The 18112-nt window shown below is 41.3% G+C and overlaps 1 protein-coding gene across 4 annotated transcripts in view; it reads left to right on the top strand.

The window, feature by feature from the left end:
• SLC25A13 (solute carrier family 25 member 13) overlaps positions 1 to 18112 on the top strand; it is a 109920-nt gene that overhangs the window by 15484 nt on the left and 76324 nt on the right. For all 4 annotated transcript variants that reach the window (XM_053359116.1, XM_053359114.1, XM_053359115.1 and 1 more), the window contains 2 exons: positions 9135 to 9188; positions 15499 to 15641. In XM_053359116.1, the coding sequence (XP_053215091.1) occupies positions 9135 to 9188; positions 15499 to 15641 (197 nt within the window). The remainder of the gene's footprint in view (positions 1 to 9134; positions 9189 to 15498; positions 15642 to 18112) is intronic.

Raw genomic sequence — 18112 nt, 5'->3', positions numbered from 1 at the left:
CGGGTTACATATGCTTCAGGTTACAGACTCTGCTAAACCAGAAATAGGGCTTCAGGTTAAGAACTTTGCTTCAGGATAAGAACAGAAATTGTGCTCCGGCGGCGCGGCAGCAGCAGGAGGCCCCATTAGTTAAAGTGGTGCTTCAGGTTAAGAACAGTTTCAGGTTAAGAACGGACCTCCGGAACGAAATAAGTACTTAACCCGAGGTACCACTGTACATTCGAAACAGAGTGGTACCGTACTGGTGTTCATTTTGCTTTTTTAATTCTAAAGAAAGATTCTTGACTTTGAGACTTTCCCCTCTTTACTATTTATAATACAGAAAAATGTGGTTACTTGAAGGTGATGTTGTCTGTTTCCATTATGCATATGCATTTTAGTCCCCCGCCCCTCTTTTTAAGATCCGAGAAATGGATTCATGCATGCACATGGATTTGTACCCACTCACACACTCAGCTACTGAGGTGTAGCATTTTGAATAGACAGGAACAGACAGATCTGATTATAAATGCAATCTTTAAAAGTTAACTTCTGTGCTCAGTCAGAAAAGAAAACATTGCACTGAAACAAAATGCATTTACCTGTCAGTTATTTTTACGTAGTTCCTGTCACACAATTATTAGGTGGGACACTTTATCTATAGGATTTTATTTTCTCCAGCCCAGTTCCTCCTTCTGCTTATTCATGACAAGGGTTCCACAAATAGGACAGTCTTGCTAGCAAATTAGTGCAGCAAACTTTTGTAGTAAATAACCTCCACTCCTGCATATTTTACCCAACTTGCCTTGCTAAGGTGATCTGCATAAGCCAACTGTGATGACTTTGAAACCAAACCTTGACAAGTTGGAACAGATTGGTTGGGTTGTACCCAATGGTGAATTGTCATTAGCAGAAAGCTCTTATGCTCATGTGAAGTGGGATACCTAATTTTCACTGGTCTGCCCCTACCCAATCATATGTAGGTGAGGATTGGGAGATCTTCCAGAACAAGTTATGGTGAAGAAGGTTGGAGTAGGCAGATGGGATTGTTGAAAATTGGATTATGAGTGAAAGCAGTTTTCCACCAAGGCAGCCTTTCCCAACCTGGTGTCCTCCTGATATTTTGGATTTCCTTCCTCTCCAGCCAGATGCTGAATGGCCTGTCTGGAATGCAGTTGTCACCCAGAACATCTGGAGGGCAGTTTGGGAGAAACTGTGCATGCATTGTGCCTGCTTTTCAGTGATTGTCTTATTGTATGGTCTCTGATTTTAAATTTTGTATGTGTTTTTACTATATGTGGATATCATTGCTTTTCATGATATACTGGTATATAAATATTTTTATACATAAATAAAATTGGTGGCTGTCACGTTGCTAGCCATGAATGTTAACAGCCTTTTCTTCCATTCCATACTTTTGGCCATCCCTTTACAGTGACACCATCATTAACTTTGGGGAATTCCTTACCCACAGAGGTGCGTCTGGTTTCTTCACTTTTGGTGAATGCTGAAGACGCACCTGTTTTCCCTGGCTATTGGCACCTGAGACACGTGTTTTCAGGGCCCACCCTATTCCTGTAATTGTAATCTGTTTTAACTGTTATAAATTTTAAGTTGTTGTAACCCACACTGAAACCTGCCAGAGAAGGGAGGGTAACAAACCTCTGGCTTTCTACCTACATAAAACATACAAACCGGCCTCCTGCGAGCCTGGTAAATACTTGCTTTTCTAGCCTAGCACTGTCTATTCTGACTTATTGTCAGTGCATCTCCAAGGTCTCATTCCATAAAAGTTTTTGATGAGCTCAAAACACACTTTTTTTTTTTTGCAAGCCGTAGCAATAGCCAAGCATGCTACCGGTACCAATTACTGGGAGAAATTCAAAGTTTTTGTCTATTGCATGCTTTTATTAATGCACGTTTTTATAAATGAAAAGAGTTGCATTTTTATTTTGTTGTTTGTGTTTGCGTATATAGGACATCTATACACACAGATTAGTTTCCAAAAACAAACAGTAAGACAGCATGCTTACGGAGAACCAGACCTATACAAATTTCAAGACTTCCTAGCAAAATGGGACCAACTCAGAATCTACCCACCTTTCTATTATATTTGCTTGTTAATGGTCTTGAGGGCCTTATTTAGGGTTGAAAGGCAATCTAAAATATTTTTGCAGAGTAGTACCATGTGCTGTAGGACTATCAACGTGACACTCACTTTTAAATTAAAACACCCTCATGCTGTGGATGTGAAATGAAGATAGAGGTGTTAAATTATGAAATGAAGGCATATGCAACGTGTGGGGAACCTTTGGGTCCCCCCAGATGTTGCTGAACTACAACTCCCATCAGCCCCAGCAGACGTCGTCAGTGGCCACAGAAGATGGGAGTTGCCATTCAGCAAATTCTGGAGGGTCAAAGACTCCCAATATATAATGGTGGCATGCTGTCTGCTCTGCCTTTAAAGTTGCAGGAGAATAAAAAAAGCCTGCTGCAATTTTGCAGGCTTGGGGAACTCTCAGAAGAGCTTCCCAGGTGCCTTTAATAAAATAGTGGCAGTCCTAGCTAAAACTTGCTAAGCAGAGCTGGTCAATTCTCAAGGGGACGGCTGGTTGCATTTCACATAGGTTGTATGCAGCTCAGCCCAGTTCGCTCCGCTGCTGTTTTGTAAAGGAAATGTGAAATCATCCAAAGTTTTGTTAAATGGGCACTGTGCATTCCAGTCAGGCTTGCCAGTAAAGGCCACCGAACAAGAGCAAGCCTAAAATCATGCATGTCAGCGTTACGGACAGACTTGGAACACAATCCTTGTTCCAAGATGTCCCTTGTATCATTCTGATATCTTGGAGGACAAAACCGCCACCAGCAACAATAGGCACAAACTGCTGCGTCCCCTGCAATACAAGAAACTTAGGAGCACCGGCGTGTGTTTCTAGGTGCCTAGTGAGTGAGAAGCAGATTGTCTGTCTCTTATTGCTTTGTTGGTATGCTTCGCAGTGAGAGCAGCAGAGTGGGCGGTGGACTCTACCTAATGTGTTTCATCAGTTCAGCATTTGAAGGTTAAACTTCCATTTTCTTCAAGTACAAGAAATAACAGGCGTAGAAAGATGATGGATGCCCATGTTGTTATGCTGCAGTCATAGTGGAAGGTGTGTGGGAGGAGGAAGACATGGGGCTCGAAAAGATCGATGGATTGGAAGGCTTCCAGTTTTGATGAAAAGCTGCCAGGCAGGTGTTGCAGCTCTTTCCTTGGGCTTTGCAAAATATGTCATTTCCTTGGCTTTTTAATGTGGTTCTTGTTTTTGATTTAATTAGATGATAAGATTGTTCCTAAGCTCCATCATGATAGTAAATATTCTGCGGTATATAAATGCCTTCAAACAAACAAACAAACAAACCCATCCTCCTTATCCTAGCAGCTACATTTGCTTGGGAAGTTTAGAGTTTAAAAAATCCTAATAAAGTATTGTGAATATTCCCTTTATTACTATGTAATGCCAGTCTTTAGCAGATGCATACCCTGCTGGCCAGCCTCCTTTTGCAGATGGCATGGTGGGAGGTGTGTATTATACCTGTGCTCTTGCATCTGCAGTAGCTTCCAGTTAGATAGGAAAAATGCAACTTTCCCCCTATAAAGCCCCAAATGTCCTACCATGATCCTCAGCTAGCAAATCTGTGACTTATACAACTACAAGACTTATACAACTACTACAACTTCAAGAAGGACACTGACAAACTGGAACGTGTCCAGAGGAGGGCAACCAAAATGGTCAAAGGCCTGGAAACGATGCCTTATGAGGAACGGCTAAGGGAGCTGGGCATGTTTAGCCTGGAGAAGAGGAGGTTAAGGGGTGATATGATAGCCATGTTCAAATATATAAAAGGATGTCACATAGAGGAGGGAGAAAGGTTGTTTTCTGCTGCTCCAGAGAAGCGGACACGGAGCAATGGATCCAAACTACAAGAAAGAAGATTCCACCTAAACATTAGGAAGAACTTCCTGACAGTAAGAGCTGTTCGACAGTGGAATTTGCTGCCAAGGAGTGTGGTGGAGTCTCCTTCTTTGGAGGTCTTTAAGCAAAGGCTTGACAACCATATGTCAGGAGTGCTCTGATGGTGTTTCCTGCTTGGCAGGGGGTTGGACTCGATGGCCCTTGTGGTCTCTTCCAACTCTATGATTCTATGATTCTATGAAGTATCCCCATGTCTTTCCCCTTTCTCTACTGTCCCTCCTTTGCCAAATTTTACATTGTATTAATTGTGAATTCAAAGTTGTCTTTTATGGTTTTGTTCTATTGCAATTTGTTTTGAATATTAAAAAAGGGGCTTTTTAATTAAAAAAATTACATTGTAAGTTCCTTGGGGCAGAGACTCGTCATCTTGTAATTTGGGGCGTTGATGATGATTAAAAACCTTGGAAGGTGTTCTTAGTGGCTACCTAAAATGTGTATTATCCCCCTTTCCCAGTGTTGCTATAAGGATAGGGTCCAGGTTTTCACTCTGACCTGTATTCTGAATAAACACCAAAAGTCCTCTTTTAAAACAAATAACTAAACAAACAAACAAACAAACTTTTACCTGTGGTGCAGAGAATCAAAAACCCTTGCTAGGATTTGTTTCTTTTTGTTCCTTAATAATGCAAACCTGCTGATTGCATTTTGCGACACGCCATAGTGGCCGCATCGGTTCATCATTCTATACCACAATCAAGGTTCTTAACTTGGATTCTGACAGTGCTGGAAAAGCACAAGTGCCATTCATTCAGAAGAGGATGCTGACAACCAGGTGTACTGGGTCACGGACTGTGGAGGGGAGGGGGGAGAGGCTAAATAAAATCTGGGGTGTAAGAGGATGGCTTTTGCACAGCTATTTGTCTTTTGAACCCCTCTGGAAACTCTCAATAATGAAATAATCCTTTTCAGGTCAAGTTAGTTTGTCTAATACAGCTGAGTTTGTTTGTTCTGGCAGCCTGGATTTAGGAACATTTGCAGTACCTGAAACAAAAGTGTGCTGTTGTTAAACACAAAAGCCAGCCACTCCATTTTCTCAGGTACTCCATTCCTCTCCCCTCAGTTTTCATCCAACAGCCAGCCAGTATTTCATGTCTACTGAGCTATCCCCTCGCATTTAGGATTATTTTTTTGTACTTCTGCAAAACATGGGGTTCCACAAAGCCTGCCAATACCTCTTGCTTTGTGTATGGATGGTACTACTTTGGTTTCAGAAGGAGAATATGTTCACTGCTAATATGCTAAAAAGAACATAGTGTTCGATATCCCAAACTACCATGTGAAAAGCAATTTAAAGACCATTTCTGAGATATACTTTGAAAGCTATCTCTCTACTCTTAGGCTCTCGTGTAGTCGATGGTGAAGTAGGTTCAGGTAAGGACAGGCCTTTTGTTTCTTTTCTATAATAACTGTTGGGAATCTGCATTAGGAGCTGTCCCAGGTCCTGCCTTGCCTGACCTAGCCTAGCCATCTGGATACCTGTAGACTGCTGTCTTGAGTTGGACTTGGGGTGCAGTTTAGCCACCTGCTAGGGCTAGGCTTTGTTCCTCACGTTGAGGGCTTGCAGTTTTGCTCAAGCATGGTAGCTGGATTGCTCATACTACATGAACTATGGTTTGGCTACAGCTTCTGTTTCCATTTCCAAGGAATGACCATTTTGCTCATGCTCAAAGCACACACAACTCTGTACGCATGCACCGTTTTTGGGTGGAACAGGGTGGGCTGGGCTTAGGCATGTTCCATCGATGTTCGCAGTGATTTGGAACACCCCCCATGCAAATTGGGGGTTGCCTGAAGTTGCAGGTGCTGTGGTTGAAATATGAATCAAGTATTGTATGTTAGCATGGTGCAATGATGTGATCTTGACTAGTAGCGTAACTAGCCAGGGGTGTGTGGGGGGGTGTCCACACCGGGCAGGGGGTCTGTAGTGCAGCACGACTGCACGTGCTGTGCGCCACCCCTGGACTGGCCGAGAGGGAGGGAGGGCAAGTGGGTTGAGGGCCGTTGGACTCTGTTGCACAGTGGCCCGGTGCTGCCAGGCTGAGCAGTGGCCCGGTGCTGCCTGGGTCAAAGCTTGCCACGGGGTGGAAGCGATGGAGAGGAAAGGCAGCGGCAACATCCCTTTCCCGCTGCCCCCTCCCCAGCTGGGCTCCTGCGTGCGAGGGAGCTCCGGAGACCCGTGTTCCAATAATAATAATAATATTAATAAAGTTTTATTTGTATCCCGTCCTCCCCAGCCGAGGCCAGGCTCAGAGCGGCTAACATCATAAAAACAACATAATATGCTGAATTGATTAATTAATTGACATCAATTAATTGAAATACATCTTAAAATTAATTCAGGCAAGTTAAAATCTGGGCAGGTGGCAATTATCAGGTTGGAGTTGAGAGTGGTTAATACTTGCCAGGACCAACTGTTTCCACTGATCATACAAGGACCTGTGAGCAGGTTGGGGGCCTCCTTCAGGCTTGTTTTATACAATTTATTAGCAGGTGAATGTGTGCCCTACAGAGCTCATGAAGTCACGCACTAAAAAGAATAGAAATACAATTTCAAAGAAAAATTACTGATCATAGCATTACTACCAGGGCATCCCATAAGGGGTCTTCTCCTAGGAAGCTCAATGGTAGTTTAGCAACATACCAGAAAAGTGATGTGATACATCTCAGCTCCCCTATGTGCTTTTAGAAATTTAGTACTTTTGGGGAGTGAGGGCGAGGAGAGAGTTTGGCCCCGAAGCGTTTTGCAGAATTCTAGACTACTGCTAAAATGTTGTTGTCCTTTTGTAGGTGAAGGAGTGATGGATAGGGTGGCATGCTCCTTTTGTACTGGGGAAAGATTTCTTGTGGAGGTTGTGGAATTCATTGAATTTGGGTCCAGTCTGCCACAGAGAGCACAAAGCCTTGTGAATGGGCTCTCAAGTAAATAACTGTCTTAGCACAAGATTATGACACTTAGGACAGCATGTACACTTGGATAACACACATTTTCTGGCCATCTACCCCACAATTGCTCATGTCGTTTCGGTGAGTTTTGGAAGGAAAAAGCAACCAAACATCATTAACCCCCAAACAGCTAGCATCTAAAAGCATGCACTTTCTTCCTAATGCATTAATGTATCTTGCTGTGCGGTGTTTAGTTCTAATGAGAGGCATGGGCTAAAGTGAGAGGACACACCTTGATTTAGGGTGGGGGTTTCTTTCCATAAAAGATGTTTTGGATGGGTGGGTTATAAATAATAAAATTATTATTATTATTATTAGGTACTGGGAGATTGCATTGTGTTGATCTGCATTATGTATACAAATGTTCACACATCTCCACTCTTGGCTATGCTGTGCCCATTTGTTTCTAGGGACCATATTCTCAGGAGGGCAGCTCAGATGTTTTGTCTCTTTCTTATAGCCACTATGATAGACACCAAAGAATGTATCTCCTTATTGATGTGTGTTTATGGGAGTAGGACAACATTCCCCCCCCCCGATCATTCAAAGTCAATAGCCATCTTAATATAGAGGATGTTGCCTGAATATAAAAAGGATTCTTCTAGTATCACGTATCATATGCTCTTAGAGTTTTTTTAAAGCTTACATTAGATTTTTAAAAAAACTCCATTATTCTTAGGATTAATTTTAAGTTTAATTTGTTTATATTTGCCACACTGAACTGTGCCCAAAGCAATTCAACAACAAGCACCCGCTTATTAGTGAAATGCAAAACATTTGCACACACAAAGATGTGCTAGGAAATACATAAATAAATTCAAATAAGACCCCCCAAAAATCAATAAACATAGGAAAAATTAAAGAATACAAAGAAATAATACTGACGTAATTATATTTAATGTTGCTCAGCATCTGCGTGTCAGCAGACAAAAATAAATAAGCGGATGAATAAAGCCAGTTCATATTACCAATTCTAGTCTTTCCACACTGCAAGGAGCTAAAGCAGCCTGGTTTAGATACAGTTCAGAGAGAGCAGAGTTTTCTTACCAAGGTGAGATACCTCTAGCTAACTCCCTTATCTCTCCTCTAGAGGAGGCTGGGGAAGTTCTGCGGAGGGCAATCACGGAAGAAGGGTTGTAGGTTAGAGAGGTAGAACATTTGCTGTGCATGCAGAAGGTGCCACTTCCAATCTCTGGCAGTTCCAGGTAAGGCTGGGAAAAGATCTCATGACTAAAACCCAGTTTGTGAAAGTTGGGTGCTACGTTCTCCCAGGAGAAGTGGCCACATGCTCTGGCCAGCCAAGCTGTACTCCTGCGCTTAAAGAGTTATGGGTCAGGAAAGGGAGGTACCTTGTGACTGTAGCGACTCGAGTGACACTGTGCTTTGCTTCCCAAACTCTGGAAGTGAAACTTGGTACTAGAGGGGGTTGCAGCTGGGCAAGTGCACTTTGCTGCAGGTGTAGTTGCTACTCATTGTAGCCCCATAGCAAACTTCATGGCTGGAATATTATTTGGAGAAGGGTGGTTGTTGGGTCATCAAGTACAGCTACCCTCCACCATTGACAAAGATAGCCCCTTCCCTTATTTTGTAATCATGATCCATAAGTCTGTCTGGGAGTACCTTCAACTCTCAACCTTGTATCATTTCTGCCCCAGCTTTGAACAGCAGGTGAGTGCAAAGAGTCATTCTTGACAGCTGCCTTTCAGACTGATCAAAACCATAGAGTTTTTCTAGAAGTGATGGAAGACTTCTTGTTAGGACTGGTTTTAATTGCTAAGTATTTACTATTAAATACTTTATATTTTAATGGCATCCCTCTCTCCCTTTCCCTCTCTCTCTTTTAAAAATGTGTTATTGCATGTCCTTAGTACTCAGGATTGGGCACTCATGTTATAAAAATAAAATCAGTTCCTGTGGTTGATGGCTCTATGTGGGCAAAGTCAGAGTGCACTCGTTTAAGATTTGGCAGGTTCAGAGGAACAACACCAGCAAAAATATCAAATAATTAAGTGTAAATGTTAAAACAAGTATTTATTTATTAATTTCTCGCATAAACCACTGTCTAATTTATTTGAGGAGAACATTTATTTTTCATCACTCATTCTTTTGTTTGAATTATCCTCTTTCTTTTTTTTTAAATGACATTTTGACATCCTTTGTATAGACTATGCATATTAATATAATTGTATTTACTTGTAGGTGGCTCTAACCAAGAGAGCTGATCCAACTGAGTTGAAAACAATATTTTTGAAGGTATGTTAAAAGTAAATATTTTATCCGTTAAAGCCTGAATTTTTCATTTCTTTAGCTCTTATTGCATTATTCATCTCTTGATAGTCTTCTAACCATTAATCATTCACTGTATTATTACCATGTTAGATTTAAATACCACTATCAAAAATTGAACAATGCTCTCCAAGAAGTCAAATATGTTCTTGAATGATTATTGTATAGACTCGGGGAAATATAGCTATCCCCCCAAATAGAATAGAAATTTCAGTGTTTCCTACATGGAGCTGTGTGTGTGTGTGTGTGTGTGTGTGTGTGTGTGTGTGACTCTCTTAGAAGATCTGTGAATTAGAACTGCAGTCTATAACTGTTTTCATTAGCATTTCCCCATCTCTCCCAAATCATTGGACTGCTAACTAATGGTGGGAGCGAATGCAAATAGAGTCACCCTGCCCCTACAAGAGAGTAAGAGGGAATAACTTGAAGATTGTTTCTGCAAACATTTCATTGGAGGTAACTGCAGATGTAACTTCACCTGAATGCTAATCATTGATCAGGGCCAGTAGCGGGTCACATAGTTGTTTTCTGCCCTGCGTTGTGTGCTGTGTTTTCCATTGCTACTTGCAGTGTTGATTTAGCATCCATCTTTCAATTGTTAACCAAAGTTTAGGGCTTGGAAAACTGGTTTCTAAATCTGAGTTTGGAAATGCTCTCAGCTGTGGTTAGAGAGGCCAAATCATTGTTCAGGGAGACATTCAAGAGCAAGATGGAAAGAATGCAAACCTGCAGTTTGCTCCTGATTTCTAGATTGTGATGGAAGCCTGATGGTTTTGCATTTGCATTTGCCACTGGTTTTGCATTTCTGCTTTTGGCTCCTGGAATATGCTAGGTAAGCAAAACCATTAGGTTTATAATGAGGACTTCCAAAAATGGGCTTAGGCTGTTGCTTCTGCAATGGGGAAGAAGAGGGTGCAACAGAAACCAAGTAGAGGTGGGGAGGAGTTAAATGTACAGTTCCAGCAAACTAATTATTTGGGAATATATGGCATGGTTTCATTCAAATGCCTTTCTGGGTCTCTTGTTTTGCTTGTACCTGGAAACAACAGCTGCTTGAAAGTCTCCCTCTACCCTCCACCTGGTGAGATACAAACATCATCATCATCATCATACCACCTCACCCTATAGCAGTGAGAATTGGGCCTCTGAAAAGCCAGTGGACTTGCTGCATAAAGTAGAAGCTGTTCTAAAAGCTGGATTAAGGAAAAATAATAATAATTTGAAACGAGAGATCTGTCTCTCAGCTATTTCAATATCAGAAAAGCCAACAGCAGCAAGACGAGCCAGTAGCTATGAACTGGTATAAATGAGAAGGCACAAAAGTCGCTCCAAACCTGTATATTTTATGCTACTTTAACAGGCTTATCATATAAAATGGCATAAGCCTGGGAATAAAATGGGATAAGCCTGCAAAGTCTTCTCGATGGCACACTTTTTGAGAAATTCGCATGTGCTGCTCTGAGAATCTTGGTAGGAGGATGATACATAAGTACACATTTAATTCTAACCTGACGTGTATTTATGAATATAAATTATTTTTTCCTTTGTGGATTGTGCATTTGCAAAAATGGCATACATTCCTAATAGTGCCTTTATTTCTAGACCATCCTCACACCAAATTTATTCAGGACACTTCAGAGTCATAACACAGACTAGCTGAAATTGGAAATTAAATTTCTATTAAAAACAAACAAACAACCCACACATACCAAGGAAACCAAAACACAACACCGTTAGAATGGGATTTTTATCACATCATTTTCCATTTCAGTTAAATGCATTGCAATCAGTGTGACATTCCTTGGTTAGTTACATATTTTCTCTGGAGATACTTAAAAATATATATATTCCTCTGTTGTATTTGTAAGGACTTAAATGGGCTTGAACTAGTTAATGCTCAAGTATTTAAAATATATGATTATCCAGTGTGAATTTTGAAGGAACTTACCAAAAAGCCATTAGGCATTATTGTGTAATATCAAATTCTCCATAGGTATAATTACCAAAGTGGAGGGAAAATACATGACTGCATAGTACCACCTTTTCGAAAGTCTTTATTCCCAAACTAATAGAATTGATGTGTGTGTCCCCCCCTCGCTTTTGTCATGATAATTTCCTCAGAGTAACTCTACTTCTTGTAACTCTCCTACCATAACCTAAGAGATTAGGCTTCAGTCAAAATGAGCAAGCTGACATTTTCAAGGTCATTTTCTATATGTAGTGTGGGGGGTACGTGATTGGATTTCAAATACACAAGAATAAATCGCAGTGGGTAGGAACAGGGGGACATCGAAACCTTGTACTGCTTTCTATTATTGAATGTCTTAGCAGGGGGGCTAGCCTGGAAAAAAAAATGAAATGTAGAAGCAGAAAACGGCTGACTTATTTGATTTGTTTCTCGATAACTGTTGTGTTAAAAAGTTTTCAAGCCTGAGACTTGGAAAGATTTTCTGGCAGGTGATTGCAATGAGATCGATTTGGTCTGTGTGCTGGTTATAAAAGTGTGCAGCTGGGTGTGTGGGTGTGTGTGTGTGTGTGTGTGTGTGTGTGACATATCACCTATTAATCAGGTTGCTGATTTTATGTTGCTGCTGTGTTTTAAATTGCTTTTAATTGTGTGTGCATGCATGCATAAGCGCATGCGTTGATTTTGATTTGATTCTTTAATGTGTTTCAATGTGATAGTTTTGTTGGCTGGGCCGTCAGAAGGATTGTAAATATGAGAAACAAACACACTAAGCTTGCTCCTAAACATAGAACACGTTGCAGGTGAAACACAAACAATTAATTTGAAATGATAGAAATGCAACATTATTAAATGTTTGGGCTATATAGTTTTCTGTTTCGGTCTTTCCTTCAATAAAACACTTGCCTGAAGGAAATTACTTTACCTATATATGGTTTAAATCTAGACAACTAAAAAAAAAAAAACCACGTACATTTTAACTCTTGGAGGGAAGCCAAGAGTTATGTACTTACAGAAAATGTAAGGGTACTTGTCAGGCGCAACAACGACTTTATTCAATGGGATCTGGCAGCAGGCTTTGCTCTGCAAGAGCTATTGCAACGTAAAACAAAACCCAAGTCTTTGAAGTTGGTTGCAAAATTGTAGTAGACACCTAACTTACTTGTTACTTCATGTGGATAATGTTCTGTGGAGAATCGCAGCAAATGTTTTTATCAGGCCACCTCAGAAAAGAAACATACCACAGTAATTAGCAATTTAGCTTTCCTGCTCAGAACATGTTGCTTGCTGCGATACAGATCTTTCTTTTTAAGGTGACACGTGGCGACTTACGTGCTCTTGTAATTTATTTACAGCTGCCTTTTAATGTCCCTTCGCTCACTGCCCAAGGAGTTTTGTAGTATTTACGGTGCATTTGCAAAGTAGCTATTTTGCATTCCGCCCCCCCCAATCGGATTTTTACTGACCTCAATATATGCAGAGTTGTGGCTTTTAAAAGACTGCAGTGGTGATAAGGAATGGGAAGTCGACTTTAATAACACTTAAAAAGTATGGCTGGGATCCAGAGAACTACTTTAGGGGCACCCAAGGGCTTGGCCATGGCCAATGGATTTGTTTTGTTTTTATAAATAAAATTAAGCCTCTTCCCTTTGAATTAAATATCCTTTGAATATCACTGTTTTCTCCGTCTCCAACATGTTTGCCCTAAGACATTGAGGGGGGAATTGTTAGAGTAGCACAAGTCCATGGTTGCCTTCAGCATGCTGAAATAGTCACATGGATCTTCAGGTGTCCCAGCCAGTCTGCTTTTCAGATATGGCTGTGCACATTGCCAAAATGAAAGAAAGAAAGAAAGAAAGAAAGAAAGAAAGAAAGAAAGAAGCATTGCAAAAAAGGGGGAGGGGGACCGCAAATTTGCATAATGTTTACATGCGCTAATTTTAATGTGCAGATGCAAATTTATAAATATTTATAAGAATCCAAATAGCAATACAGTATATTTCACCGTAGTGGGAAATGCTGGGCCCAGGTGTACTTACTCAGTCTGCTGTCCAGGTGCGAAGCACTGAGAGGCGATGTCATGGCGCTCCCTGCTCTCCTGTCTTCTGGGTTCTTGGACTGGATACCCCTTCCAATGAAAGACTATTCTCTATAAAGTGGGACACATTGCCACCCTTCTCATAAGTGCAGCATATCCAAAGACAGACCGCCAAGTGGCCTGTGGTAGTCGCGAGGTGAAACATTTTAATAACAAGAATACCCTTTGTAATAAGCAGGAGGTTATCAGCATACGTTAAAAGACTCATGGACAAATGTGCAGCTGAGCAGTTGGGGAGTGTTGGGTACCATTACATAAGAAGCTGTGAAAACGTTTCCTTCTGGCCTGCCATCCACTTGAAATAATAATAATAATAATAATAATAATAATAATAATAATAATAATATTTCTACCCCGCCATGTGGCTGTGTTTCCACAGCCACTCTGGGCGGCTTCCAACAAAATATTAAAATACAATAGTCTGTCAAACATTAAATGCTTCCCTAAACAGGGCTGCCTTCAGATGTCTTCTAAAAGTCTGGTAGTTGTTTTTCTCTTCGACATCTGGAGGGAGGGCATTCCACAGGGCAGGTGCTACTACCAAGAAGGCCCTCTGCCTGGTTCCCTGTAACTTGGCTTCTTGCAACGAGGGAACCGCCAGAAGGCCCTCGGCACTGGACCTCAGTGTCCAGACAGAACGATGGGGGTAGAGATGCTGAGTTGTGGCTGGAAATGAAGTGGCCACAAGAGGCAAATGATGGTGTATTGCCTCATCCTAAAATCACTCACCTGTTGGCGAAGCATGCTTTAGGAATTTGAACCAATGGGTCCCTTTCCTTAATATTTTTGGACGCACACTATTTTTTGTGATTTCACGTTGTTCTGAATGGTTTTCAATGCATTTTTATTTGTTGCAGCCTGCCCTGGGGGCTAAAGGTGAGGGATAGGCAGCAAATTAAAATAATAATAAAAACAGCAACAACAACAACCCACAATGTTAAGCTGAAAGCCCAAATAATGCCTACCAGCTCCTGTAATAAATGCTGCTCTTGAAAACTTCAGAGGTACACACAATCTCTTCCCCCGATCCCTGTACTCCCCCCTTTTTTCTATCAGTTTATGGACTTAGCTCTATACTTGTGGGAGGGGAGAGAAGAGAAATACCAATTGTATTGTGTGCTTCTCTCCCCCATCCCCTCTTCCTGTGTAATACTATATGATTTCATGGGGTTTAGGCCAGTATAGCGTATTGAGGGCATTTTTATTACTGTTCTTCATATTGCTTTCTTTCCTTTCTGGAGTAATTTCAGTTTTCAAATAAAATTTGTTTTACTTCTGCTTTCACTTCTGTTTCTTTTCTTCTTTTACTCCCAAGAGGTAGATATTTGGGAGTAAAATCTGGGGGGGGGGGAATGTTGTCAGAGTCATGCAACTGTAATGTTTTGCACATGGCTGATAAGTATGAATGCATATGAATGGGCACAATCATGTGTTTGTTAAGTTCATATAGGAGAGAGTAGTGATCATATTTCATATTTTGCAAGCTGTTCCACTGGCATTTGCTGGCAGCAGTAAGCAAGAGATTGCTCAGTGATCAAAGACTCAAAATACAGGCTCAATTCATATGATGTTCTGAACCATGGTTTAGAGCAAAGGGTAGGCTGCATGATGCCCTCCAGATGTTGCTGGACTTCAACTCCCATCAACCCTAGCCAGCATGGCCAATGTCGTCCAACCACATCTGGAAGGTGCCACGTTGTCTACCCTTGGTTCAGGGGGATGGAAACAAGCTATTGATAAGCATACCCTCTTCCTTTTTAATGCTAACCATGGTTTGCTGCAACAACCAAGCTAGCAAAATGTTGTTACCATTTGGAGTGCCCTCCAAAATATGATTAGCGTTCAATATTGTATCAAGTCGTGGTGTTCTATAACAAACTTTTTGTGTCTTATGGGTTGTGAATCCACTCATGAGTTCAGCAATAGCAGAAAAGGGAGTGTATAAATCAACTTCAAACCATAGCTTCTGATTCCTGTTTTGAAGGGCATACACTAACCATAATTTGGGTGTCTTGGCAAGCTATAGTTAGCACTCAGAGAGGATAAGGAAAGGCGGCTGGCGGGGGGGGGCACTCATCTTGAGAAATAGAGAAGGGAGCGTGTGCAAACCCACAGCAGTTTTATGACGCACCACATGGGGCAGCACTGCATTGGCTGTACAAGTGATGCAATACTACCTTGTAATTTAAGAACCACATTCTTCTTTTTTACAGTATGCAAGTGTTGAGAAAAATGGTGAATTTTACATGTCCCCCAGTGACTTTGTCACGCGGTTCCTGAAGATAATAGGAGATGGGGTTCCCAATCCCAGAACCGTTCAGCTGCTCGGAGGTGTGGTGGATCAGACGAAAGATGGGTATGTACTGTGACATTCATTTGAATTACTTATATGGTGGTAGCATTGGAGATTGACAGAATAAGCTGCTCTTCACTTTTAAAGTATATGAAAAAGATACTGTACTGCCATGAAATTTTGCTTTCAGCAGCAATTGGTTCTTCAGTGTCTCTGTGAATCACAGAGAGAGAACAGGGTATTCTGTCTTAAAATGCTTTCCACTAGACACTGGGCCAGATACATAAAGGGTTAAAAATGCATGCACTTTGTACCAAACTCAATGACAACAATTTTAAACTTGATGTGCCACATTCAGAAGTTACAATTATTAAGTAATGCACGCAAAATGAATTTTATAGAGCAAGTTTCGGAACAGTAGAGGTGAATATTTAAATGTATGACACAAGGGGAAACGGGCTTTGTTCTTACCCATAAGCCTTAGGTAGTAGCACGAAGGACACTGAAAAAGGCCTACTTTTGATTTATTGTAACAGTTTCCAGCAAAAAAACAAGACCCTGTGACACCTTAAGAGCCAAGAAAATACTTAATGGCATAACCTTTCATGGGCTAGAGTATGTCTGACTCTAATCCACAAAAAATAGGCTATCATAAATTGTTATGCTTTAAGCTGCTGCAAAACTCTTTGTTATTCTCAGTTTACAAAGCCTTCTCAGAATACTGAAACCCCCCAAAACTTAAGGAAAAATGTATCGTCCTTGTCTGTTGTGAACAAAGTGAGATGCAAGTAAATTACTTGCTATAAATTAGAATTGTGTAGGATCCCTTTTTCTTCTTCTGCGAGTGCCAGCATGAGCACACATGCTTTTACAGGAGGGCTTTGGAAGCTTATATTTATGCTAGCCTTTCTCATCCTGGCACCCTACAGATGTTTTGGACCACATGTCACGCCATCCTTGTACATTAGTGATGCTAGCTGGGGGGAGCTGGAGTCGAAAACCTCTGGAGGGCACCCAGTTGGGGAAGGCTGATTTATGCTGAGTAATTCAGATTTGAGATCCAAGTCCTATATATAGAAATGAGTTCCCTATTGAAAATCTCTTCTCTGCCCCCACCAGCCCCTGTTTCAGTCTACCTGTGGTTATTCTTTAGGAGCAACTAAGTTTTAGGTCCTCATGTTACCTCATCTGTTTTACCTGCAAAACTGCTCCAAGCGGTTCACAACATATCAGGTGAACAATAACAATTAAAACAAACTCAAAACCATTATAAATCACAATATCAGCAAGTAACAACATTGCATACGAAGAAGCTACGCCAATTAAATAACTGAAACAAAACGGAAGAGAAAATAATACCAATTCAAAATAGAGTAGTAGCATGCAAAACATCGCCATATGATGCATTTGTGACCAGTGGTTTGGTTCTGAGACACCATCTTCATCATTCAAGGACGCCACCCCATTTTCTCACCTGGGATAGTGCAAGCACTCCCACCTTGGCTCTCACCTAGAGGGGACTTATGCCCACCATTATCATGGGGTCTTAGCCCACATGGTGGCCAATAGCTTTCCTTTCACATTCTCCTACCAAACAATATGCCTTCAGCCAGGATGGGGGCCCTAAATAAGGTCTTGTGAAGTGACCCTCGACGTGGCAACCTCAAAAGGATTTTTCATTTCTTCCCTTTGGTTGTAATGAGGTATAAAAAGTCACAACAGTGATTCTTCTGAATGGCCAAAGGTACATGTTAACCTGAGTTTATCCAAGAACAGTATTTTTGCCTCACACAGTGTTTCATGCTCTTGCTACAGTAAGCTGAAATGGTACCTCTGCCCCACCCCATTCCCATCCAAGAGATTCTTGCGTGGTGTTTTCTCGTGATTATGATCGAGACATTACTGAGATTTTTTGTGTGCACACACACACAAACATAGTATGTAAAATCCCCTTCATTATCTTTTTCTGCGTGGCTGCTATGTTCATAATATTTCAGAAAAACGACCCAACTATCTACCACCTTTTCTCTTGCTATTGTGTGGCCATCTTGTTAGTCTTTGTGTCCAAGTATCTCAGTACCATTAAGGTAATGACTGAAACTCCAGAGCAACCTTTGTGAGCACCTGAATGCACATCTGTATGACTTTCTCTGTACAGTGCATGCGTGAATCCCCTGCTCTGTTTCCCCCCGTGCTGATCCGTTGTTCATCCTCTCAAAGACAGGAGTGTTTTTTGCCTGGCTGTTTTCTTGCCAGGTGGATGCACTGCGAAACCTTTAGTGAGAGGAGGCTTCCAGAGGGTTAGGTGGGAGGTCTGAGACCTGTTGTTCAGCTTCAGGAGGCCATTCAGGGTGCCTGTTACCCTCCCACAGATGAGCATGTAAAGAAATGTTTTACTGCAAATTGCACTCTTTAAAAATCCAACTGGCTTCCTCTAACAATCCATACTTTTTTTTCCTCTTTTTTTGCTGCTACAATTAAATTCTGCCCAATAAAATATGCCTGTTCTGCCAATCATAGCTTGGTTTCCAGTA

This window comes from Podarcis raffonei, chromosome 12, assembly GCF_027172205.1.
Source record: "Podarcis raffonei isolate rPodRaf1 chromosome 12, rPodRaf1.pri, whole genome shotgun sequence".
NCBI lineage: Eukaryota > Metazoa > Chordata > Lepidosauria > Squamata > Lacertidae > Podarcis > Podarcis raffonei.
Note: the sequence above shows the minus strand (reverse complement) of the source record. Positions and strands in the feature narration are given on the sequence as shown.